Source organism: Tiliqua scincoides, chromosome 1 (genome assembly GCF_035046505.1).
Source record: "Tiliqua scincoides isolate rTilSci1 chromosome 1, rTilSci1.hap2, whole genome shotgun sequence".
Lineage (NCBI taxonomy): Eukaryota > Metazoa > Chordata > Lepidosauria > Squamata > Scincidae > Tiliqua > Tiliqua scincoides.
Genome location: NC_089821.1, coordinates 260,610,703 through 260,636,786, shown reverse-complemented (window position 1 = coordinate 260,636,786; position 26,084 = coordinate 260,610,703). Strand labels below are relative to the sequence as shown.

The following is a 26,084-nucleotide window of genomic DNA, read 5'->3' as shown; positions in this document are numbered from 1 at the left end:
ACAGATGTTGGAACCAGATGCCAGCTGTATGCAAGGAAGTCTTTTTCCACATGTTTTATATTGCTGTATAAGGGTTTTTCTGTATCCTGTGTTTTTTCTGGTACTGTCCTATTCACAATGACTACACCATAACAAACTGCTGACAGACTAATTAATTATAAACAACAAAAAGTATTCTTTGTTGTAGTTCCAAATCTCATTTTATGAATGTTTCAAAAAAGAGACCACGATTATCTTTAACAATGGATATTTCATTTAACAATGATTGTACACCATGTATTTTGTGTGCATCGGAAATAAATAAAAAATACATTCATATGATTTAAAAGATGAATCACTTCTGAAGGTATATATTTTTTTAGAAAGTAGTTAATGGCAATTAAAGGACATTTATCCCCAGTTTTTTTTATAGATTCATTTAGTTCCAGCAGTAAAGTTATGAGTCACAACATAATTTTACCCTGTTACTCAACATTTTACCATGTTACTGTTTTACCCTGTGGCTGATAAACACTCTGCTTTTTTTTGCTGGTTTGCCAGCAGCACTTTAATATTTTTATAGCACCTTTTACCAAATACTTCTACAGAACACCCATTGTATTGAATTTACTTCATCCTGCATTTATCAAAGTTCTATTTTATATTGAACTTCAGTCTTCTCCTCCCTACATTATTAAAAATAAGAGGGCAGTAAATACATTATTCAAAAAATGATTGGTACAAAGCTATATAAATTCAACCTATGCATTTAAAGTTTCAGGTTCACTATAACTTGCAGGAAATCCAAGGATCTTTGCTTACAGTGTAACTCCCCATAAGGCCAGTAGCTCTGTTTAACCACCATATTATTTGAAAGGCATACAAATAATAAGAATATTACTTAGATACTCTGCTAGTATTCGGTGTTACAGTTGATCTATGCAGCATTTGCTGGCAGCTTATTGGAAAGATCTTAGAATTATACCCCGTTCTCTGAAGTAGCTTTCTATATGCAGGTTGCAAGGATCTAATCACTGATATAACTATGTAATATAATCCTGAAGTCTTGGCTTGATACCTAGTTTCTTTCATTAACTACAAGAATAATCCAAATACATACCTTGAGCCTTCAACCAGCTGTATTTTGCTGCCATCTGGTGGTTGATCCAAATCACTATGTTTCAGAAGATGTACAAATGTTCCTGTGCTTGTACAGTATTTTCATAAAATGTAATCAGGTTTATGAAACATTAAATATCTTTTATAGTGAGGGTTGGGTCTGGACACATTCAAGCTCTCTCTCCCACTTCTCACCATTTTTAATTATGTCAAGCTATTACCAGTCTTGACTTGATTTCTGTTTGATGAATCGGAGAGATAAATAGTATAAAATCAAGAAACCACAGCTGATGCCGAACATGATGAGGTAAATTTCGTAGAGAGGATGAGAACCTAGACCCATTGACTGGAGAATCTGTAAGCACAGATATCACATCTTAATTTAAAGTACTGCTGACATTTATTAGAGAACTGTGCATCAATTGCTCATATATGTATTTCTGTTTATTTTTTATTAAATCTGCATAAAGATTTATACAACAAAACAAAGGCATGTGTGTAGACATTTCTACAGACAAAGGCATTCTGTCTTTGTTTTCAGACGATGCACACATGGGTCACAGCAGGAAGCATCTTAGAAGAGGCATTCCCTCCTGTGTGAAAGAATGCCTCTTCTAAGATAGCACCTGCCACTGATGTACTTTTATTGGTATTAAGATGCGTTTTTTAAACATCTACTTCCTGATTCATTTGTGACTCTTTTGTAAATTTATTTACCTAACCTATTAATAGACATCATTACAGCTACTTAAAAAAAATTTTAATTTTCTCCAACCTGTTGTTCTAGAACAGGGGTGTCAAACTCGTTTCATACTGAGGGCCGAACAGTATTCATGATGCCTGCCGAGGGCCAGAAGTGATGTCATTAGCCAGGAAGTGATGTCATTAAACAGTTCATAATCAAAAATAAGCATTTTTTCTCACTTAGGCACTCATTAGCTGCAAATTGCAGAACAGAAAATACACAAACCTTGATCATATTTCAAGATATGAGAGCCCAATTTTCACGTGGGCTGCCATTGCAGCAGTAACACCTCAGCACTGCTCAGCAGCTGAGAGCCTGAGGGCCAGATAAAAAGCTTTCGTGGGCCGCATCCGGCCCCCGGACCTTATGTTTGACACCCCTGTTCTAGAAAGAAGCCCACTGATTTGCCTTTTGGTTATACTGTCTTCCTTTTTCTTGTCCAAGATTTATGGAAGCTATCTATAACTTCCAGATAAGAGACTCTTCAGTTATGACTGACAGTCATAGCAAGAACTGTGACATTTCTCTTGACGAATGCATCATTTGGGAGGTGCACAGCACAATTTCTAAACACTGTTTTCCAGTAAATTCACAGCTGAGGTGTGGTGAAGGGAATTATTGTTTCTTTAACAAAACAAAAGATGCTGTGCTTCTACTTTTGACAGGGATGGTAACAGTGAAGCAGAATCAGGATCAGCTAACAGGAATAGGTGTAGGTTAGGAATCAGCAACCAGAAGCCTCTGGGTGAAGGCTGGAATTCCTCCTCAGACACAGTTGCCAGTAGAGAATGTGCAGAGAAATGTTGGCTGTGGAAACAGGGCTTGTTAGCACTCCTCTTTGAAGAAGTGTTGGGACTCCATTGCCTTTCATTCCCCTCCTCTTAGTGGCTTTCCTGTAAAACTATTTACTGACTGAGGGTCCAATCCTATCCAACTTTCCAGCACTGGTGTAGCCGCAATGTAATCCCGAGGTAAGGGAACAAATGTTCCCATACCTTGAGGAAGCCTCTGTGACTACCTTCCTACTGCAGGATGGAGCACACGCCCCGTTGACACAGCTGCACAGGCACTGGAAATTTAGATAGGATTTGGCCCTAAGACTGTAGATTCATCAGTGACCCAGGGGAGAGTTCAGCCCTGAATTGTTGCAGAGATAAGTCATTTCAATGACTGCTCATGAGCACAAAGGCCTGGTTCACACTAGACTAGGGCGTGTGTGATGAGCCCCAGTAGTAGATACAGTGGGGCTCAGGAGCAAGTCTTAGACATTACATTTACCACTTCAAAGCAGCTCCCTGTGTGAGAAGAACTCTGCCAGTGGAGAATTCTGCCTCACCAACAGGCAAACAAAGAAAACTGGAATAAGGAATAACACCAAGAAGAAAGTGGGTGGCTGCAATTCTCCCTCTGTTTGTAAAACTATTCGTCTTTCTAAAAATTTTCCTATGAATTGGGATGGGGAGGAACACATGGAAAGTGTACTTATGAGCCAAAGACTTGTGCCCACCCCACCCCCACCCCCAATAAAATGCTTCCATATCTGCGGACTGTGTGAAAAGATTTTAGATGAATTCATGCCAGTATGTCTGTCAGTGCTGAATGCCAAAAATGTAGTATCCGGGTTCAGATGCAGAATATCTCCACAATATTATTTCTTGGGCAAGAATGGTAATTAATGCCACATATGGTGATGATTCCTCCACTGAAACCTCCTATGCCCTCTGAAAAGCCTTTCCTGAGAATCTGGGAGTTTGTGTGAAGTTGTAGGGGTATAAATACCAATTGCAAGGGGAAGCAACAGTATTGGAGGTGCATGTGAGTGACTCCTGCTTGTGGGTTTCCCAGGGGCACCTAGCGACCACTGTGAGAATGAGGATGTTGGACTAGATGGCCTTGAGTGATCTTCTAACTCTCTAGAAGGGCGTGGGATGGAGCTTAAGAGGCAAAGGGGGAGAATCCCAAAAATAGAGATTTGGAGGCATGAGCATCAACATTATGAAGTGGATTTGGCAATCTGTCAGTTGATGTTCCCCAGAGCTGACCTGCCAGTTCAGCGGCCTAACAACAGTTTTTAGGGCAGTACTCCAGCCTCCAATTACAGATTCTTCCATCATTTGGAAATTACACCTCATGGTTGAGAGAGATTAGAGTAGGAACAAAGAAGATTTGAGGGGAAATTTTAGTACTCTTTTCCAGTCATCTTTCAGGCCATAGATGACATTCTTGGAATACCTCTAGATCAGTGGTTCTCACACATTTAGCACCGGCACCCACTTTTTAGAATGAGAATCTGTCAGGACCCACTGGACCTGATGCCTTCTGGAGGTGACATCATCAAGCAGGACAATTTTTAACAATCCTAGGCTGCAATCCTACCCACACTTACGCAGATGTAAGTCCCATTCACTATCATTGTTTAAAGAATATACACAGTAGCCTGTTACAAGTATGGGTCTGTAACATTTCCCCAAATGCAGTCACATCCCATGGTAGCATCAAGGCTAATATATTAAAAATAAAATATTGAAATGAATGGGGACCTACCTTAAATTGGCTCGTGACCCACCTAGTGGCTCCCGACCCACAGTTTGAGAAACACTGCTCTAGATTCTTTGCTATTGTTCAGTCACTGAATACAGTATACGCTTCCTCTAAAAAAAAACTTACCACTCTTGATAATTGTTATCTTTATTTTGCTAATACTGAGTTCTGATTGGAACAGCACAGTAATGCTAGCAAACGTGCTGTATATTACAATGAAACATCAATATGGTCCCTGTTCAGTAACTAATTATGTTCTTAGCTTGCAAATAGATTAATGTCCAATAGGTTTCTATAAGTCTGATTTCATTTTTTTTTAAATTTAGGCATATTAAACCAACTATCAACCCAATCCTAATCTTAGCTGGCCCACAGCATGTAGCAGCCCTGGCAAGGCCTCTGCTGAATACTTTGGCCTAACAGGAGACTATGCCACATAAAAAATGTTTACTTACATACTCCATTGCATCATGGTCTCCAATGGGTCTTCTTGGAACTGTGCCAGCCCAAGTGGGCCCTCATGTTGAGACCAAAAAGGGGGCACAGAAAATCATTGTAGCTGCTGCCCCAATATTAACTCTCTCCCCACCCCCGACATACCCCTGATTTCTGCTCCAATCCTCCCTGCCCTGATTCTCCCTCTGCCCATGGCTCATCCCTGCCACCAACTTATGAGCATCAGTGATAGATGGGCGCTCCAGTGATGCATGTGCTGACGGAATATTTCTGTCAGCAGAAGGCCTGGATAGGATTCAGGATTCATATTGATTAAATATATCTAATTACAGTATCTATCTAGAAAAATGTGACTTACAAAATTTCCAGGAATTGGAAAGGTAATATTCCCAGAAGTCATAGGATAAGTGAGTCCTTTAAACTGAACTTGCATGAAACCATCAAAGCCCCATCTGATAAAAGAGAGTTTAGAAATCCAGGAGGGAACTGAAAAGAAAAAGGAGGCAGAAGGATTCATTATAAACAAATGACATAACCTAGAAACATCAAACACACAAAGCTGTATTTAATAGCAAACAATCAATATCATTTTTTCAGGTCAGGAATTATTAGCCTTTCCGTATCTGATATAGTCATCAGGTAGGACTTAATTTTGGGAGTTCAGAGCTTTGAAACAGTAGAATCATAGAATGTCAGAGCTAGGCCTGTCCGTTTAGGTAAAGGGGTGGGATGGAGTGGCCAGCATATACAAAGCAGTGGCCCAACAGAATCAAATCACTAAGCCCCAGTAATCGCATGAGGTGCTACATTCTGAACCAACTGCAATTTCCAAACCATCTTCTAGGTTAAGCCCATACTCCCCACACACCATGAACCATGGTGGAGCCAATCTAGCTGCTATACACTGAATGAAAAACAAGCATGCTAACTCCAGTCACATGTGTAAAGTAATGGCTAATTTGTCCTTAAAAGACACCTGACAGATACATAACCTAAACCAAATATTGTATCCTGGACTGACAGTCTTCAACTGCTTACAAACCAGAAGACTAGTTGGACAGATCATCTTCTGCTTGCAGGCACGTTTGCTTTTTGCATGCATGATATTTCCAACTCACCTGTCCACAGATTTTCCAAGCTTATCAAGAAACCACCACTCAAGAAAAATGTTGTATACAGCATATTGTTGAAGAAGGCTGAGATCTGCAAGGTTGGCAGCAGGGCAGACATCCACAGTGACATGGTTCGGGCACAGTAAATCACAAGCATAAGGAACAGCAAGTTAAGGAAGAAATGTTCCACTTCAGGTCTGAGATTTGTCAGCCAGTAGATGGGAATCCCATAAACAATGACCAGGAAGCACTGGTCTGGAAATTCCCCTAAAACCTGTTGAGAAAGGAAGCATAATTAGCATTCTCTTAGCAATAAAACACAAAGGAAGGCATCTGCTCTGGCGAGAAAGGAAACCAATTACCTTGGCACAGAAATAGGGGCTAACAGGGTACAGCCCATCTTCAAAATCCTGATGCAATACTGCTCTTTCAGAATGACCTATAGCATAAAACAGCAATAAAGCACTGTGCTTTTTTTGTTAGAATATGTTAGAATAGCCCACTGATAATTTTTCATTAATTTTGCTATTTTTAAAAAAAAAATTTCTAAGCTTTTAAATGTCTTTAAAGAAGAATTACAGCCCAATCCTAACTAACTTCCCGCATGGCAATGCAGCTCTGCTGCATCCCACAGAGGAATTTTGGCTGCTGGAGGTCTCCTCTGGGTACACCCCAGCAGCTGCAGTGGGTCAACTCTGACTGCGCCAGCTCTATAGCTGGCACAGGTCCGCGTTGATCCATGCACAGAGATCAGATCCAAGGAAGAGGTTAGGATATGGTGCATGGTGGCTCCACTGATCCGGTCCCTCTCCCAGACCCGATTCTTCCACCTCTGTCCTATCACCTCTCCATTCTGCCCTCTTTGTGCCCTCCCCCTGCCCCAACGCTGGACTTACCTGGTCCGGCAGGTGTCCCTGTGACCACCAGTGCATGCAGGAAGGCTCTGGCCTTTGCACTAGCATGCTAGATAGTAACACTGATGCAAAGTGCTTTTGCGACAGCATGCGCCAGAACACACATTCCTCTGGTGCAGCGTTTCATTAGGATTGAGCTATTAGATAAGTTCATAGAGAATCGGTATTTTAATGGCTGTTATGATGGCTACAAAGACAATCAAGTTCTAGGCCTCTGAATGTCATTTGCTAGGTAGTGACAGTGGAATAGGGCTAGTGCTTTCTTGCCTTGCTTGTATGTTTTGCAAGAAACATCTAGTTGACCACTGTGAGAAACAGGAAGCTGCATTTGATGGTCTGGTTCAGAATGTCTCTAACTCTTGAAAGCGTTTGTAGTTATAACACTGGAAACTTACATTTCAGAGCAGTTTCAAAAACGACAGTGAAAGGGATCAGGGCTCCTATCATATACAGGAGGGCTGACGTGTCCTGAATAGACAACTTGGTTTTCCCGTGACCATAATAAAGGAATCCAATTAACAACGACATTAGGAGGGCCTCAAATCCATGGATTAACATTGCTGAGAGATCTCGGAAATCATTGGAGAGCTGGCGCCTACAAAAGAAGTTATAAGAACATAAGAACATAAGAACAGCCCCACTGGATCAGGCCATAGGCCCATCTAGTCCAGCTTCCTGTATCTCACAGCGGCCCACCAAATGCCCCAGGGAGCACACCAGATAACAAGAGACCTCATCCTGGTGCTCTCCCCTACATCTGGCATTCTGACTTAACCCATTCCTAAAATCAGGAGGTTGCGCATACACATCATGGCTTGTACCCCATAATGGATTTTTCCTCCAGAAACTCGTCCAATCCCCTTTTAAAGGCGTCTAGGCTAGACGCCAGCACCACATCCTGTGGCAAGGAGTTCCACAGACCGACCACGCGCTGAGTAAAGAAATATTTTCTTTTGTCTGTCCTAACCCGCCCAACACTCAATTTGAGTGGATGTCCCCTGGTTCTGGTATTATGTGAGAGTGTAAAGAGCATCTCCCTATCCACTCTGTCCATCCCCTGCATAATTTTGTATGTCTCAATCATGTCCCCCCTCAAGCGTCTCTTTTCTAGGCTGAAGAGGCCCAAACGCCGTAGCCTTTCCTCATAAGGAAGGTGCCCCAGCCCCGTAATCATCTTAGTCGCTCTCTTTTGCACCTTTTCCATTTCCACTATGTCTTTTTTGAGATGCGGCGACCAGAACTGGACACAATTACTCCAGGTGTGGCCTTACCATCGATTTGTACAACGGCATTATAATACTAACCGTTTTGTTCTCAATACCCTTCCTAATGATCCCAAGCATAGAATTGGCCTTCTTCACTGCCGCCGCACATTGGGTCGACACTTTCATCGACCTGTCCACCACCACCCCAAGATCTCTCTCCTGATCTGTCACAGACAGCTCAGAACCCATCAGCCTATATCTAAAGTTTTGATTTTTTGCCCCAATGTGCATGACTTTACACTTACTGACATTGAAGCGCATCTGCCATTTTGCTGCCCATTCTGCCAGTCTGGAGAGATCCTTCTGGAGCTCCTCACAATCACTTCTGGTCTTTACCACTCGGAAAAGTTTGGTGTCGTCTGCAAACTTAGCCACTTCACTGCTCAACCCTGTCTCCAGGTCATTTATGAAGAGGTTGAAAAGCACCGGTCCCAGGACAGATCCTTGGGGCACACCGCTTTTCACCTCTCTCCATTGTGAAAATTGCCCATTGACACCCACTCTCTGCTTCCTGGCCTCCAACCAGTTCTCAATCCACGAGAGGACCTGTCCTCTAATTCCCTGACTGTGGAGTTTTTTCAGTAGCCTTTGGTGAGGGACCATGTCAAACGCCTTCTGAAAGTCCAGATATATAATGTCCACGGGTTCTCCCGCATCCACATGCCTGTTGACCTTTTCAAAGAATTCTATAAGGTTCGTGAGGCAAGACTTACCCTTACAGAAGCCATGCTGACTCTCCCTCAGCAAGGCCTGTTCGTCTATGTGTTTTGAGATCCTATCTTTGATGAGGCATTCCACCATCTTACCCGGTATGGATGTTAGGCTGACCGGCCTATAGTTTCCCGGGTCCCCCCTCTTTCCCTTTTTAAAAATAGGCGTGACATTTGCTATCCTCCAATCTTCTGGCACTGTGGTCGTTTTGAGGGACAAGTTGCATACCTTAGTCAAGAGATCTGCAACTTCATTCTTCAATTCCTTAATAACCCTTGGGTGTATGCCATCAGGGCCCGGTGACTTATTGATCTTTAATTTATCAATGAGGTCTGAAACATCTTCTCTTTTAACCTCTATCTGACTTAACTCCTCGGTTAGGAGGGGCCGTTCGGGCAGCGGTATCTGCCCGAGGTCTTCTGCCGTGAAGACAGATGCAAAGAACTCATTTAATTTCTCTGCCATCTCTAAGTCTCCTTTTATCTCCCCTTTCCCTCCCTCACCATCCAGAGGGCCAACCGCTTCTCTGGCGGGTTTCCTGCTTCTAACATATTTGAAGAAGCTTTTATTATTCCCCTTAATGTTGCTGGCCATGCGTTCCTCATAGTCTCGCTTGGCCTCCCCTATCACCTTCTTACATTTCTTTTGCCACAGTTTATGTTCCTTTTTATTCTCTTCATTAGGGCAAGACTTCCATTTACGGAAGGAAGCTTCCTTGCCCTTCACAGCCTCTCTAAGTTGCAGCAGTGAGACATGTCAGCCTAAATGTTCTCCTCACCAAGGAATGGACAGTACATGATTTATGAGTGATGCCCATCACTATTGCTGGAAGGACTCTCTCTGCCCTTTTTCACTTGCTCTCCCTTATGTTTGGAACTGCCTCTTAAATGCTACCTGTCTGATTTCATTCGGATACTTCCTCAAAGCAACCTTTTCCATTAAGCCTGCAGCACAACCCACGAGTCCCAATTTCATAATGTAACTGGCATGTCTTCACGGGGCGATGCACAGAAGTCTCTTCTTCAGTGGCCTTCTTCACTAATGTCCAACACCACATTCTCAGTTTACGGCCACCACAGACTCATGCAAATAACATTTGTAACACCAACAAGATTTCAGTGGTTACTATTCCTGCTCACATACGTGAGGTCTAAGGCTGAAATCTAAGCAACGTACTTGCTTAGAAGTTCCATTTACCTCAGTGGAACTTTCTGCCAGGTAAGACTCAGGCTATAGGACAGAAATCACTAAAATTCAATGACAGAAAACAAAACTGTCTGTAACAATTTAAGGTAGGGGTGGGCAAACCCCAGCCCGCGGGTCATTCGCAGCCCTCCAGAACTCCCAGTCTGACCCGCAGGGAGCTCCCAGTCTCCAATGAACCTCTGGCCTGTTGTAGCCCGCGCTGGCCTGCGACTGCTGGTTGCGACCGCCAGATGTGAGCTGCAGGCCAAGTTAGAGCAAAGTCTAGTCTCCATGTGTTTTCTGCTTTCCCTGGGCATAATTTTAATCCCTCCCCAATTGCGTCTGAACAACTTATGTGTTTCTGGCTTGGACTGTATGTTTTCACTGTGCAAAAGGTTTGTGTCAAACAGTTCATAGTTCTCATGTGGTTCTACATGCCTGTATTATCGTTCTCATGTATTTTATAAATAAGCTCCATAAGAGCGCAATCCTAAGTACTCATTGGGCCAGCATAAGCCCCTTGCGATGGCCCAGGAGGGTCACAAACATGCACATCTCTCTCTGAGTAAGCTGTGCCAGCACAGACAGGTGCGCTGGCCCACGGAGGCCAGATCCAGCTACTGCAGTGGCAGCAGCAGGTGAGTTTGTGCCAGCAGAGCTTGGCCAGCGCAGGTATCTGCGGGGAGGGGGGGCAGGAAGAGGGCAGGGAAGAGGCATTTTGGGGTGGGGGAGGGCAGGTGGTGGGCAGGCTCATAGGCGAGTGCACAGGGAGCAGGAGGTGGGGCCAGAACCCAGCCGTTATGCCAGATCCTAGCCCCCCGTTCCCAGGCAAGGTGGAGCAGTTCCTGACTGCTCTGTTCTGCTTGGATCTGCCCCACCTCTTCAGGTGGGGCAGATCTGAGTAGATGCATTGGGGCTGCTGCAACTCTCCCTGGAGTAAGAGGAAAAGTTTCGCCTTGCCTCAGGCCAAGCCTCAGACAGTTCCAAACTTCCAGCACAAGTTAGTGGTGTTAAATTCATTCATTCATATAAGTTTTGTCTAATGTATTAGAGATTGTCTAATTAGAGGGGCAGGAGGTCTGGTCTAGAGGTTAGAGCCTCCATTTGTCTGAAGATAACATTCAAAGGTTGCCAGTTTGAAGCCACCAGCAGCTCCATGAACGGCAAGACCTTGAAGCAGCTGACAAGCCAAGCCGAGTTATTCCACCTGCTCTTTGGTGTGAGCGAAGAAGTGTCTTGGCCGCCCTTCAAGTGAGAGATGAAGGAGCTGCTGTCAGTCTGCGTGGGAGGCAACTGGAGGCCAGAAGTGATACCAGACCAGAAAAGATCCATCTGAAATGTTGTGCGGTTCTTGAAAGATAGAACCTTTCTTTAATTGTAAAAATCTCTATGGGGGTTTAGAACAGCCTGCCCATGTAAACCACCTTGAATTAAAGTCTAAGGAGAAATCTGACGACCAAGAAAGGTGATATATAAGTACCTGTATTATTATTATTTTTGTTTATGTAAATTTATGTAAATTTGAAATGTAAATTAATTTTTTTCCCCAGCCCCCAACACAGTGTCAGAGAGATGATGTGGCTATCCTGCCAAAAAGTTTGCCCACCCCTGATTTTAGGGCCAACCTGCATGTGCTGCAGTAGATCCTTGATCAGAATTGTCCTCTCAAGATCAGTGCTAGAGGAAGGGATATATAACCTTTTCTCCTATACCAGGGGTCGGCAACCTTAAACACTCCCTTTCCTGGGAGCAAGCTTCATCCACTGTAATGGGGCTTACGACTGAGTAGACACACAGGATGTCTCCTCTGCTGTGGAGGAAAAGCCTCTCCTTGCACTGAGTGGGGACCTGCTCAGGGAAAGGCGGGCTGCAAGGCTGAGGAAGAAGGTGGCTCAGGATTGGCTGGTGGTCAGCCAGTGAAGGGCCCTGAGCCATTCCAACAGAAAAAGCCAGGAGCCTGCTGGATGTTGATTGGCTGAGCCTGCTGGAGAGTTGGGGAAGGAAAAAACAGGGACCTTAAGCCTGCAGAGCCGGCAAAATTGAAAAGGGAAACCAATGCGGGGCAGGTGGGGGTGAAGGGAGAGGAGGGCAGTGAGCTCAGGGGGCGGAGGGAAGCAGCCTGCACTCCCAACACAGGTGCCTCCTGTTACCCCCTTTGCCACTTTCACCGGGAGGAGCCGCAGCAGACAGCTGAAAGAGCAACATGCGGCTCTAGAGCCGCAGGTTGCCGACCCCTGTCCTATACTGTTTCTTGATTGAAATCCCTTTTCTAAGCTGTTATTATTAATCCTCCTGAAACACAAAGATAGTCATGGATCTTCCACATCAGTGGTTCTCACACATTTAGCACCAGGACCTACTTTTTAGAATGAGAATCTGTCAGAACCCACCGTAAGTGATGTCATGACCAGAAGTGACATCATCAAGCAAGAAAATTTTTAACAATCCTAGGCTGCAATCCTACCCACACCCAAGAATAAGTCTCATTTACTATCATTGTTAAAATAATATACATAGTAGCCTGTTAAAAGTACAGGTTTGTAACATTTCCCCAAATGCAGTCATATACCATGGTAGCATCAAGTCTATTAAAAATAAAATACACATGGAAATGAATGGGGACCCACCTGAAATTGACTCGTGACCCACCTATTGGGTTCCAACCCACAGTTTGAGAAACACTGTTTCACATCATATGCAGTTTACCCAAAGATGTTTGATGAAGACCATTCACACCAAAAATCAAAAATCAAAATTTTTTTAAAAAAATGTGTGTTAGGTCAATAATTATATCATCTTGGAATTGAGACTGCATCACACTTGCAACTCAACCACTACCAAATCCAATTATTATTCAGATCTTATTTTTTCAAGGTGTCATATTGATACTCAAGAGAGCATTACCTTAATAAAATAGAAAACTGCTGCAACCACCCTGGCAACTGATCGATTGATTGGGAGTTCATATGAGTTGTCTCCTCCAAAAGGAGCATGGAGCTATCAAAAAAAGGGAAGAGAAAATCTGTAAGTTCACATAGTAATTCTGGAATAGCATAAGAAATCTTGAGACTAACTAAGCAGTTGGTTTCAAATAAGCATATACTGCTCTCTGTGTTTCACCTGGGTCCTCTGGAAACACATGCTATGTTGTCTCTTGAGTTGCTTTTCCATAAGAAGTCATCAAAATGTTTGATGTTTTCACGGAACAAAGTGGCAAGCAAGTTAACTCGTTGTTTGCTTTCCATCTCCTTTTCTTCATTCTGTCTCTCAATGCTGGTCAGATCAACTGTAAAACAGTGGCCAAAATTTCAGTCAATAAATAAATATTAAGCCTCTCCAAATCTAGAGAATGAAATTTGGCCCACTGTATGATACACCTGGTCTAAAACAAGGATAACTGAGGAGGAAATTCATTATTATTACGAGATTTTTGCAGTCAGGTAGGTGTTATTGACTGGTTTGTTTTCTCCAGACATTGAGTCCTTCCCAAGTACCTGGCTTTTATCCTATTATTATTATTATTATTATTATTATTATTATTATTATTATTATTATTATTATTATTTTATTAAGCAACAGGAACTTCCCTTGCAGGGCAAACAGATTGTCTGGTCACCCCTTTTGCAGTTTGCTATTTCCATTTTTAAAAACCCAGCATGTATGACGGGCAGCGCAATCCTAACCTGTGCAGGAACAGGCAGGCCAGTGGGTCTGAGCTATATCCAGTGCAGGCTTGGAGCTGTCTGTGGCTCAGCCAGGGGCAAGGGGAAACTTTTCCCCTTACCGTGGGGAGAGCTGCAGCAGTCCCAATGGGTCTACTTGGATCTATGCCACCTCAGAAGGTGGCACAGAGCTGAGCAGAACAGAGCTGCCTGGAGCCATTCCATGCTGTCCAGGGAACAGGGTTAGGATTTAGCATAATTGCTGGGTTCTGGCCCCGCAACCTGCTCTCTGCCTGCCTGCCCCCAGGAACACCTACCACCCGCCCTCTCCCTGCCCCAAAATGCCTCCCTCCTGCCTCCTCCCAGCCCCCCCAGACCCTTGCATCAGCTGAGCTCAGCTGAGCAGGTATACTCACCTGCTGCTGCCACCGCGGAGGTTGGATCTGGCCTCTGTGGGCCAGCACACCTCTATGCACTGGTGCAGCTTACTTGTACGGAGGGGCAAACATGCTTTATGGCATGTTTGTGACCCTCCCAGACTGGTGCAAGGGACTTGCACCGGCCCAGGGCACAGTTAGGAGTTTGCCCTCAGTCACACAATCTATGTAGCTATTTTGGCCCTGAAAGAGTGAGAGAGAAATTCAAGAGGAATGGGAAGTATACTTCTTAATGATACAGGCATATACTGTATATTACAGCTCCGTCTGCAGAAAACGAAGCCTGCAATGATTCGCTAAAGATGGCAACTATCCCCACTGAACTTTCTTTAGGCTAACTCATATCTCTCCATCTTACATGCATGCACACACTGCATCAACATTGCCTCTGTGCCCTTGTCACTAGCTTGAGTGTCACCTTCAAAGTATTCCCCCCCCCCCTGAAATTTTCCAGCCACTACGGGTCCTATTCTGGAAAAATCAACCAACTGTCTGTGACTATCAGCAGGTAACCACTAAGCGTTACAAGTGCTACCAGCTGCATTACCAACCATAGTAATCTGCAGGGTTGCTGAATGTTGGGCAAGGGTATCCCATTTGCGTGAAATATCCAACCATGTCCTGTGCGGCTCCAGAATAGATGGTGATGCCAGATGACATGAAGAGAACTAAATCAAAGAGCCGGAAGATATCTGATCGTGGCTGGTGAACCGAAAGAAGGACCAGTCTGTTTCCTCTTGCCAGCCTGGACAGTGTTATTACTAGGTTGTGGGCAGTAAAACTGTCCAATCCAGATGTAGGATCATCAAATATCAAAATCCCTGCCAAACAGAAAAATATAGTTGTGATGATGTTGATAAAGCTAAGCATTTTGTTAATGCACAGAGCAGCTGCATGGCAGATACAGTTGAGAACTATACATTTGGCACATATATTTGGAACACTAAATGGAATGAAAGGTTGCAGAGGGAAGCTGCGGATGTGAGTGAAGAGAAAAACATCCTTTTGACAGGTGAGTGAAGGGAAAAACATCTTTTACGCCCACGTTTCTGAAGTGAGAAGTTCCAAGAGCAGTGCTGCCTGGGTTTTGGATCACTGGAGGCTTATGATGTTTCTGTAATAATAATTACTTTACTTACTGTACAAGTATGTAGGTTGACAATCAGGTGGAAGCAAGTAGTATGTTCAATCCTACAAGGCAGCAGATCCACTACTTCACTTCCCAGAGAAGGCACTGCACCCCAATGTGCCTCCCAGCCTTCGGCCAACTTTCAGCTCTCTCTCTGTTTCAGTCTCCCCAAACCTCCAAACTTTTGTCTGACACCTTCCATCAGCACTGGGGGAGGGCAATCAAAGTTTTGGTGACTTTTCACACTGCAGTAATCTCTGGATATTTTCCAACCAATTCTCATTGAGAGTTTACTGGCCATAAAAGAATATTAATGAGGCACCCTAGGCTGTTTAATCAATTATCTAACAAAAGACATAACTAGCCAGCAGCAGCCCATAATGTGCATTCTTCCCTCCCCCCGCAAATTTCTCCTTCCCAGTACTGCTCTGCCACAGTGAGAGTTTCCAAATCTGAGTTGACTACAAAAATATAATCCCAGCCACAATGACAATTTACAATATGGTAACCGTTTGCAAATTTAAGTACCCACTTGAAATCTGGTTGCGTATACATATCTCTGCAATCAACTAAAAGTGCATGGAGAAAAGTTCCTTTCTTGTAGCCAAATGCCGTAGATCTATGCACTGTGGTGGTGGTAGTTGTAAATAATATTTATATACTGCAAGAGACCTGTGTGTTAGATGGTAATTCATGTCTTCCCAAATGAATTGGGGAGCAGCACCCTTGTTACTGCACACATTATTCAGTGCTAAACATCAAATCGGAGAACCAGGCAAGTCACTTGTGGAGATATAGGCCTGGAATAAGCACCAGCATTTTACATTGCATTTGTACTTTCAAAAATCTCTTGACAAAGCCCCTCACCAACAACTCTTGAGTGAACTTAAAAGTCATTTGAAAATTTTCACAATGGAAGGAGCTAAGAAAAGGGAAGCTTCCCAAAGAACAATACTGGGGCCAGTGCTTTTTAACGTTCCTGATTTGGAGTTAGGGATAAGCAGTAAGATAGCCAAGTTTGCAGATGACACCAAACTATTCAGGAAGGTGAAAAACAAAACAGATTGTGAAGGGCTCCAAAAGAATTGCTCCAAACATTTAGGAAACAGATGGCTAAAGAGGAACATGGCCGAGGCTTGTAAAACTATAAATTTTATAATTACAATCATGTGCTGCTTAATGACAGGGATTGGGACCATGATCCCTGATGTCAAGCAGGGCTTGATGCAGTCCGGACCCTCTGCAGGGAAAGGGATGCTCTGCTCCCCTCCCCTCCCCTCCCCTTCAGAGGGTCATCTGAGCTTCCCAGAGGCAGCTCACATTTGCATGCTGCCTCTGTGGAGGTCAGACTGAGGGAAATCACATCTCTCATGCGACTTCCAGTTTCACAGAGGAAACCGAAAATTGCGTGAGAGACATTGTTTCCTTCAGTCTGAGCCTTGCAGAGGCACCACGCAGGCGTGCACTGGCTCTAGACAACTCTCCAGAGGGAAGGGGAGCAGCGCTCCCCTCGCTTTCGGAGGATTGGGGTGTGCGCCCCCCAACAACCACGTGACCACATGTGGTTGTCAGTTATGCAATCCCACCATAAGCTGGAAGGTCGCAAAGCGGTGCACACCTGTATATTTGATATAATTTTATAATTTATAACAATTATAAATAATTATATGTTATAATTCATAATATTATAAATCTCACAACAATAGAACTTTGGGGTCATCCAATGAAACTGATTGTTTCATTGAAGTATATCACACACACCACACAAATAAGGCATGGAATTCACTACCACAAGATACAGTGATGGCTACTTGCTTTGATGGCTTTAAAAAGGGATTAGCCTTGTGGTTCTCAAACTATGCACTGTGGCACCCTGGGGTGCCACACAGCAAACCCGCAGCGGCACTGTGGGATATATTTTAAATTTTTGAGGAAACATATGTATATGGTATTTCTTTTGGCCTAAGGGCACTCTGACAAAATTACTAAGGGCGCAATCCAGAGTCGCCCTTGGGCTGGCCCAGGAAGGCACAAACATGCCATAAAGTGGAGCGAGAGAAGGGGCTGGGACCTGGCTCTTACGCTGGATCCCAACCCTGCTACCTCTGGAGGTAGTGCAAGTCTGAGGAGACCCATTAGAGCTGCAGTGGCTTACCCGGGGGTAAGGAGAAGAGTTTCCCCTTACCTCTGGCTAAGTCACTTTGTGGCCCTACCTTGTGCTGGGTACAGCGCAGGCCTCCTGGACTGCCTGTTCCAGTGCAAGATAGGATTGCACTGTAAAACACTAAGGGTACCATGAACCAGGAAAGTTTGAAAAACTCTGGATTAGCCATATTTAGGGCTGGGGGATGGGGGGAAAATGGTATCACTGGCTACTAGTCATGGTGGCTATGAACTCCCTCCAGGATCAGAGACAGTGTGCCTCTGAAAACCAGTTGTCTTCATCTCCTACTTGTAATCTTCCCAGAGACAGCTTGGAAACAGGAGGCTAAACTAGATGGGCCTGTGGCCTGAGCCAGCAGGGCTTTTCTTATCTGTGTATGGCTGCCTCTTTGTTCTTACCAGGATTCCACAACAGCTGAACCCCAATGCTTACTCTTCTCCGCTCTCCTCCAGAAACACCACGGATATATTCATTTCCTACCCTTGTATTTGCACACTGTCGCAGTCTCAATTCTGCTATAACATCTTCTACCTGCAGAATTAATAAAGGACAACTCAGGGTGGTCTTTTTTCTTTTTTTTAACAGTAATTCAGAGATGACATGTAATTCAGCAATATAATTGAGTTAATTCTTTTAGAAGCAGCCCTATCATGAGGCAAGGTGCAGCAGTTGCTACAGGTTTGGTGGCAGATTTTGGATGTCATTATAGGTATGATGTTCTTCTGCAGCTTCTGTTAATTTGAGTAATGCTAGCGCATGAGGGCTTTCCTATGGCTTGTAGATATTGTTAAGATGAGGAACCCGATTTAGATGGGGGCTGCAGGTGCCATTAAAGATACATTGCTTTTGTGCAGCTCTCTTTCACTTCAGTGGGACTTGCACATGAGTCTGAATGGATTGCACTCCATTTAAATAGAAGGGATCAATGTTGAATTACAATGGGGAAGAGGGGTTTATTGCCAAACAGCACCATTTTACTTTTCCTCTGGCATGGATTGCTATGAAGCAAGCAGAGTCAAACCTTGGTCAAAAACAGTGGTTAAGAGGGAATCTGGAAAGGAGATCACAGCTTTTTCATCTCTGATGCAAATAGACTCATTTGCTTTCTGCCTAGAACATAACCAAGCACACATAATTCTTTGATTGCTTTGCCTGAAAGATAGAATAGGTGCCATTTGCCCCAACCCAAAGTGAGCGCATCAAAGGTGACTTTACTCAATCAAACAAGTTGCCTTTGCTGAAGAGCTACTTCTCTTTTATTCTGTAACTCACACCCTAGTCTTGCCAAACACACACCCTAGTCCTTTCCTAGCACCTAAGAGTAGCTCTCTTGTTAGGTCCTGGGACCCATCTCTGCCCCAGACAGAACAAACTTCTTACTTGAACAAACTGTTATCAAGACTGACCTCAACTGAGTACCAGCCATTCATTCCAGGAAATCTTTCATTTTATGTTCGTCTGACAAGTATAATTACAGCAGTCAACACACTTGAATTTTGCACCATATGTAAATCCTGCTACATGCCAGGAACCCCTAATTCCCAGTTGCCTCACTTCAGGTGCCTCCTTCTTGGAATGAACCCTCTGCTTTTGGCTTGGCGGCCAAAATCTAATGGAGCTTGGCTTGCCTAACCTGGAGATCTCCTGTACACTCCCAACGTCCTTGAATGTCTACTCAGCAGACCAACAGGTCTGTCTCCCTATGTTTCCTACCTACCTAGTTGGGACCCTCATTAGGGATCCCTTTTTCAGCAGCTTTCCCTTCCCCTCAGTCCTATCTCCTTGACTGAAACAACAAGTTTACAAGTTCTCCAGTTAGGTTTTCAGTCACCCCCGCCTCTTAATTCAGATGTGATCTTTGTGAGATCTACATCCCATTCTGGGACACTAGAATCTCTGTCAAGAAGTCTAAAAAGTCAGTAGGAAACCCTCCTGCCTGGAAAGCTATCTGAGTTCTAGCTAACCGAAACATCTGATTTGCTCGCCTTTCCATTACATTTAACTTGTTGCATGTGTGCTGGGTCACTGAAACAGTATCGTCTTACTGAATTTCCTGTATGCCCTGTGCTTCACCTTCTCCTAGTTTCAAGGAAGTAGCAGTTAGAGAATGTCAGTCCCTTTTTCTCCTCTCTGGTACCAGGTTAGGAGGTGGGAGCATCAATGCCAACATTGTGTTAAGGTCCCTTAACACACTTGCCCTGGGATGCATATGTGTATGCTTTAATACAAGTGTCCCAGAGCAGTGATGGTAACAGGTCAGCCTCCTGTCCTTTTGTGGTAGCTGCCTTAGCGATTGCTTTTAGAAGACTATAGGAGAGGCCATAGCTAAAATTGGGGGGGTTGATTTTCATTAAGGGCCTATTACCTTCCCTGCTGTAATTCAAGCTTTGAGTGGGAGGTGGGGAAAGTCATTGGTATTTTCTATCTCAGGCACCAAAATGTCTTGGACCTGTCCTTCTAAGCTGCCTAGACTGCAGTCATTTAAAAATTTCAACATCCCCTTTTATGTCAAAGCACTTTTTAAAATGCCCATCATTCATTTTTTCTTTGCCTTCCTTTCAGAAGTTAGACAAGCACTTGCAATGACAACCAGCCAATTCATATTTTTCTGTCTGAGAGCAAAAAACCCCAAGCAAAACTCAATAGGAATCCAGGCTAAAACAAGTATTAGAGAAAGCATGCTTTATCATTGATAAAAAAGACAAATAATTACATTCAGAGGAGCTTTTCTTTTATACAACTCCTCACACAGTCACTTAGTTAATGTTATTAAATACCTTCTTGACAACTTAATTTTCATTCTAATTACCCTTTTTTCTCTCTGTGAATCAGAAAACATCTTTGGAAGACGCAGTTTCGCAATGAACAATAACGTTTCTCTGACTGTCAGGTTAGGTAACAGTCTGTCGTCGTGCCGAACATGGGCAATGCATTTCTTCACCAGCTGGCGAGTGCTAGGTTTTCCATTGATCATGATTTGACCTGAGGTAATTTTGGCTCCATGGTCCCTGCATGTTATCACATCAAACAAAGCTGTCTTTCCACAAGCTGGAAATATAACAGATTAAGAAGTTAAGTGTCTATAGGCAAACAGCCCCATTAGGTTCCTCAACCCCCAAAAGAATAATTTTGTAAGAAATAGCATTAATCTATGAGCCTAAGTAGATTTGATAGGGACAGCCATGTTTGCACATGCTTATGTCTTTTCTGTTCTCATATAAAGCTAGATATGGGTACAGGTCCAGCCTTTTTATACACGTATTTTTTATACACAGATTTGACTCAACTCGAATGGCCACTGTAAATGAGAAGGAATGTGCTGATCCCTGGAGAAGGGGAAAAATGCACCCCTTTAAAATTAGTTTAAAAAACTGAACAGTCCTTTAACAAAAGCCTCCTAAATGAGAGGGGGGGGGCAGCTGGCTGACAATCCATCAGTTCTTCTCTCTCCAGGCGACCCCTCCCTTCCCCCTGAGCAGTGAGTGAACTGAGGACTAAGTGAAGCAGAGACTGATTGATGGATTGTCTTCTTAATGACTCTTATCTTACATCACAAAGGTCAGCAAGGCTGTTTTTAAATCACTGGAGCAAAGAAACTTTTAAATTGATTTGCTATAGTGAGTTTTTTGCCATGAGTGCTTGGAACCCACAATGAGTGCTTGGACCCCACTTGAGTGCTTGGAACCCAGGCGAATAATGAGGCTCAACCTGTATAATGTTTTTTGTTAGTTACACAAAAAGGAGTGTGTAGGTGAGGGAAAGTAAGAGCCCAATCCTATCCTTCCCCCCCCCACCTGTAAGCTGCACCGGAAGTTGTGTGCTATATCCAGCCGGGGGGGGGGGGATTGGGTGCCTTGGAAGCCTCCTGCTCACCAATGGGTCTCTTTGGATCTGTGCCAGCTCTGTATCTGGTGCAAGTCTGAGGAGGAGAAAGGGGCAGGGGGCCTCTAAATGGAGGGGATAGGACCCAGCAAATGAGTGGTATCCACAACAAGTGGTTTGCTTGGTGATGACAAACCAGTATTTAAAACAGTTTGAAACTCACACTTTGTGCTAGCTGTGGTTTCCTATTATGGCTAAATTAACTGACCATCGACAAATGGCAGTGTGGGTCTCTGCTCCACCTCAAGAGGCTGCTGCACCATGGAGAAAGGAGTAAATTTAGGAAACCAAGTCCTAAGTTTTGAGGAAAGTAGTCTGGCAGTTCTAAGCAATGCTTTTCCTATCTGAAAGCTCAAACCATGATGTGGATACTTAACAACTGTTAGCATAAACCAGCAGTCGCCAAACTCGTGACCTCTGCGTTACGAGAAAGATGTCCCCATGCAGAGCAGCTCTTATCATTCCTCTGTGCTGCTCACAATCTGTCCACTTGATCTGTACATTCTGGGCAGTTGCATCTGTAGCCCACTATCCCAGCAGACTTTGTGCCCAGACAAAACTATGCAGAGGGTCACACTGTATAGATCGGGTGGGTAAATTGTGAGCAGTGCAGTGAATGGGAAGGGTTGTAGCATTTCACTGGATCTGACCCGTGGGCCAAAGTTTGGCAAATGCTGTCATAAATCATAGTTGATTTTTGCATCCTAAACCAACCATTAATTTGATGTCCTAGAGGGTTTAAATCTTACCAGAACTCTCTATGAGAGCCAGCATTTGCCCACTTCTGACTGTAAAGCTCAGGTTTTGGATGGCTGCCACATGGGAATCAGAGTCTGTGCCGCATGCCCAAGGCATTTTCAGCTGTGCTAATTTCTCATACCAGGGAACCTGTGAGACTGCATTAACCTAGTGAAACACAAAAGAGTGCTTTTATAAAGCAGAAACCAAGACAACGCATCTTTCCTGAGTTTGCCTGGAAAAGGACAAGTCAATGTAATTTCTATCAGAACAAGAGCTGTGGATTAGTCTATTTGAATAATATCTTGACCCTGGACCTGGAATTTCAAATTTCCTCTGTGTTTTTCAGGAGAGAGCTCAGATGTATTGCCCAGGGCCATGTAGCCACAGTATGATAGCCAGCCTGTGCAAGTTTGGCCACCCTCAAGGATACTCCATCTAGGCTCTTCTTTGAAAGTTCAGTTTTTATTCTAAAAAAAGTATCTCACCCATTTACCTGGGAAATACAAGCAGCTTCAGGGGTGATTTTCAGTGGGAAAATGATAGAAGAGAAAGAGTTAATATCTTCCTCCCCATGTACTATGATCCTGATCTGAATTGGGTCCCCAGCATCTGCTTCTATTAAAAGAGGTGTTTTCAGTTTAAGCACACTTGCTGGGTGTGCTCTAAGGTGTAACATGCACACATGGGGAGAATGAACTATGTGTGCAGTAACGGAGTACAGTGGCTCATAGTGCAACTCAGAGGACTTGCATGATATGAAAAAGAGGGAAACTTAAAAGCCCAAAATGTTCCAGCCATGGCAAGAGACCTTGGCTTGGGTCTGTGCTCTCTGTAACCTGGAACTATGGCTGCAGGCATGGAGCGAGCCCCTCGACAGGCCATATAGCACATAACTTTCTTACTGTGGAGAAGCAGTTTTTCTTAACTGATGTCCCAAGCTGCTGAGAAAGATGTCAGTTGGAAGTATTAATCCTTGTCCTTGGAGTCCCTGATATTCTAACCCACACAACAGTAACATCAAATGAAAGGAGGAAGGGATAAAAACACTAACTCAATCCTATGTAACTTCCCCCCTGCCAATGCAGCAATACCACCAGAGCATGTGCTGCATTCTGCAGGGGGAGAACAGCCCTGGAGGTCTTCTCCAGGTAAGGGAGTATTTGTTCCCTTGCCCTAGGGTAAGACTTTGATGTTGAGATGGGTCCACTCAGACCTGTGCCAGCAATGTTGCTGGTGCAAGTCTGAGTGGACCAGCGAAGGCAGATCAAGGCCGGGAAGGGGGATAGGATATCGGTGGAACTGATACCACCCTCTTCCCAGTCTCAACAAACACTGCCCTGGTCTCCTCCCCGTTCCTCCCTTTCGCGTCCCTTTCCACCCACTCACCCATGACCTGCTCCATGCACCGATTTATTGGTGCCAGGGTTTCTTCACAGGCTGCTGGCACATGACCATAGCCACAGATGTGGCTGCTCACTACTTGCAGCAGCAGCCTGGCTGCATGGAATGGCGGATCGCCTTTTGCAACCACTGGAAAGCATGTTGCAGTGACAGAACGCAAGTTGTAACCTATAGGTAGGACCCTAAGCAAATGTCTAGTTTGGCCTAAAGTTTGCACATACTGTATTATTTCTTCTGACCCCCATACACTTCCTTCCTTCCTTCTACACCCAGCATACTTGTACAAATAAAATTATCTAAAACTGGAACGACTGACCCATCGCCAGTGGTCTAGTTATTCTTTATTTTAGCCCATATGCTTGTCTTTTTGAGCAGCTAGAAAAATTACTAAGCACAATAAAATAAAATGAATAGAAACAAAAGCTGTCTTTTACCTGGTAGTTAAGGTCTTTGACCTCTAAGACATTTGAGTTGCCACTGTATGTGAAATATAGGCTGTTATCCTCCTCTGAGCAAAAAATACTCTCTTCGAATTTCATCTGTGGAAATCATCATTACAATGTCATGTGTTTAAGATTTGTACCAATTTTAAAAACAAGTAATGGAGAGGTGACAAATGTAAACACACATTAGAGTTGCTTCACATTTCGCATAGCTATGCAGATGAACCAGTGTTTTCTACAGTTAACATATATCATGAAGTGCATGTGCACATCCTTAATCATGATGTCAAGAGGGGACATGAGCCAGAAAATCATGATTGGCTCCGACTGCAGTTTTCAAACTCTCCGGGAGTTTGAAACCCGCAGTAAGTCTTTGCGGGGGGGGGGGAGGCAGCAGGGGCAGGGGGAAGGCAGCGACGCAATCCCCAGGATTGTGTTGCTCAGGGGGCTGCAGGGACTGGGGTGCACCCTCCAGTCCCTGCAGTAGCCGTCCCTGTGTGCGTGGAGTCCTGCATGAGTGCCTGCAGGGTGCCCCAGGTCAGGGAAAGGGAGAGTGGAGCAATCTGCTCTGCCTCTGCAAAAGCGGAAGCAGAGCGCGATCGCCCCACTCTCTCCTTCCCTGACCTGGGGTGCCCTGCAGGCGCTCGCACAGGGCTCCCTGCACATAGGGACGGCTGCTGCAGGGACTGGAGGGTGCACCCCAGTCCCTGCAGCCCCGTCAGAAGGGAAAGCGGAGTGATCGTGCTCCGCTTCCAGTTTTGTGGAGTGGGGCGCAATCGATCTGCTTTCCCTTTCCCTGACCTGGGGAGCCCTGCCAAAGGTTGCAAGTACACCCAAGCCCCTGCAGCCCCTCTGAGCGGCGCGATCCGCTGCCTTGCCCCTGTCTCCTGGCTGCCCCTGCCCTTTAAGGGGGCAGAGGCCAGGACCCACAGGCTGGGGCGTTGCGACGCCCCAGTTTGAATACCACTGGGCTACAATGATTCCTTAAAGTGTACTCACTGTTGTTTTAGGAATGAGTCTCGCCTTTCACATGTTATCCATTTATTGTAGGAATCACCACAGCAGGTAAAGCTTGACTGATTACAGGAAAACTCAACCAGAAATCAAACAAATTAGAAACATAAAGAGACCCTGAACAATTGAACTGAACTCTCTGATTGACACCCAAACTTCAGCACAGTGCATTGCACCGGTCTAGTTGGGCATCAGCATACAGGAGATTCAAAAGAAACCAGTCAAATTGCCGTTGTGCTCATGCCAATATCTAGTGCAGAGAAGTACTTAAGAATGTACCAAACCATACAAAAAAATACTTTGTCCGCCTCTTTACCTGTATACTTTTCCCAAGCATTAGACCTGACCAGGCACTTGCGTCCTGCCTTATGTAACTGCTAACTTACAAACTTGCTAAAGTACCAGCAGCAGAAATCATGATTACCAGAGTGTTTGTTTTTTATTTATATGGCACAACCAATGTGAAGCACACTTTTCTGAGCAACATAGCCACTGAGTCAGGTCTCTTGAGCTTACTGTCTAAATGTCAGTAGTGTTGCACATGTTGCACAAGAAGGAGACAATCTGTACTCTGCTTGATGATATAATTAATATTAGTGGCTCCTTTATGCTGGGTCACCATAATGGATTCTGTATCAGCATTAATTCAATTATGAATTTGTCAGTGAAAATATGAAAATTACTGATTATGTTTGATTTCCTGACTTGTTCACATTTTATTCATGTTCACATTTTATTCTCAATTACAGTGACTTCTGTTTGCTGGGTTTTAGGATTTCTCTTTTAAATTTCACTCACCTTTTCGGTCTCTTCCTTCTTCAAGGTGCGTCCCAGTGAAAAGTGATCAATCATTTCCTTCTCCATTGTGGTTATTGTTATGATCTTCCTGCTTGCAAACTGATTATTGGTCTTTCTGCTCTTTTGTTTTGAAACCTACTGATCATCTCTCTTAACAGACTGGTTTTCCTCTGTGCCTTTATGCCAGGACCACACCTACTTCTGTAGCTGGTGAAAAATTGTTCCTATGATAACAGAACATGATAATAAAAATTCAGGCTAAAGTTTCATCAGATAATGATTATGGTTGACCTATCGACTGCCACGGGATTTTTTTTTTAAATGAAAAGCAACAGACCAGGATCACAGGAGCTGCTTTTTATACAGATATCACTGAGAAAGCTTTC

The 26,084-nt window shown here is 44.1% G+C and overlaps 1 protein-coding gene across 1 annotated transcript; it reads right to left on the bottom strand.

Moving 5' to 3' along the window:
* Positions 1–1,315: 1,315 nt before the first annotated feature.
* Positions 1,316–25,764, bottom strand: ABCG8 (ATP binding cassette subfamily G member 8). Its single transcript, XM_066623504.1, is given in 13 exon segments — positions 1,316–1,453; positions 5,199–5,326; positions 5,959–6,226; positions 6,315–6,391; positions 7,262–7,461; positions 12,932–12,969; positions 13,102–13,313; positions 14,678–14,947; positions 17,818–17,950; positions 20,229–20,467; positions 22,051–22,207; positions 23,878–23,982; positions 25,699–25,764. Coding segments are annotated over 13 exon segments (2,031 nt in total).
* Positions 25,765–26,084: the final 320 nt, after the last annotated feature.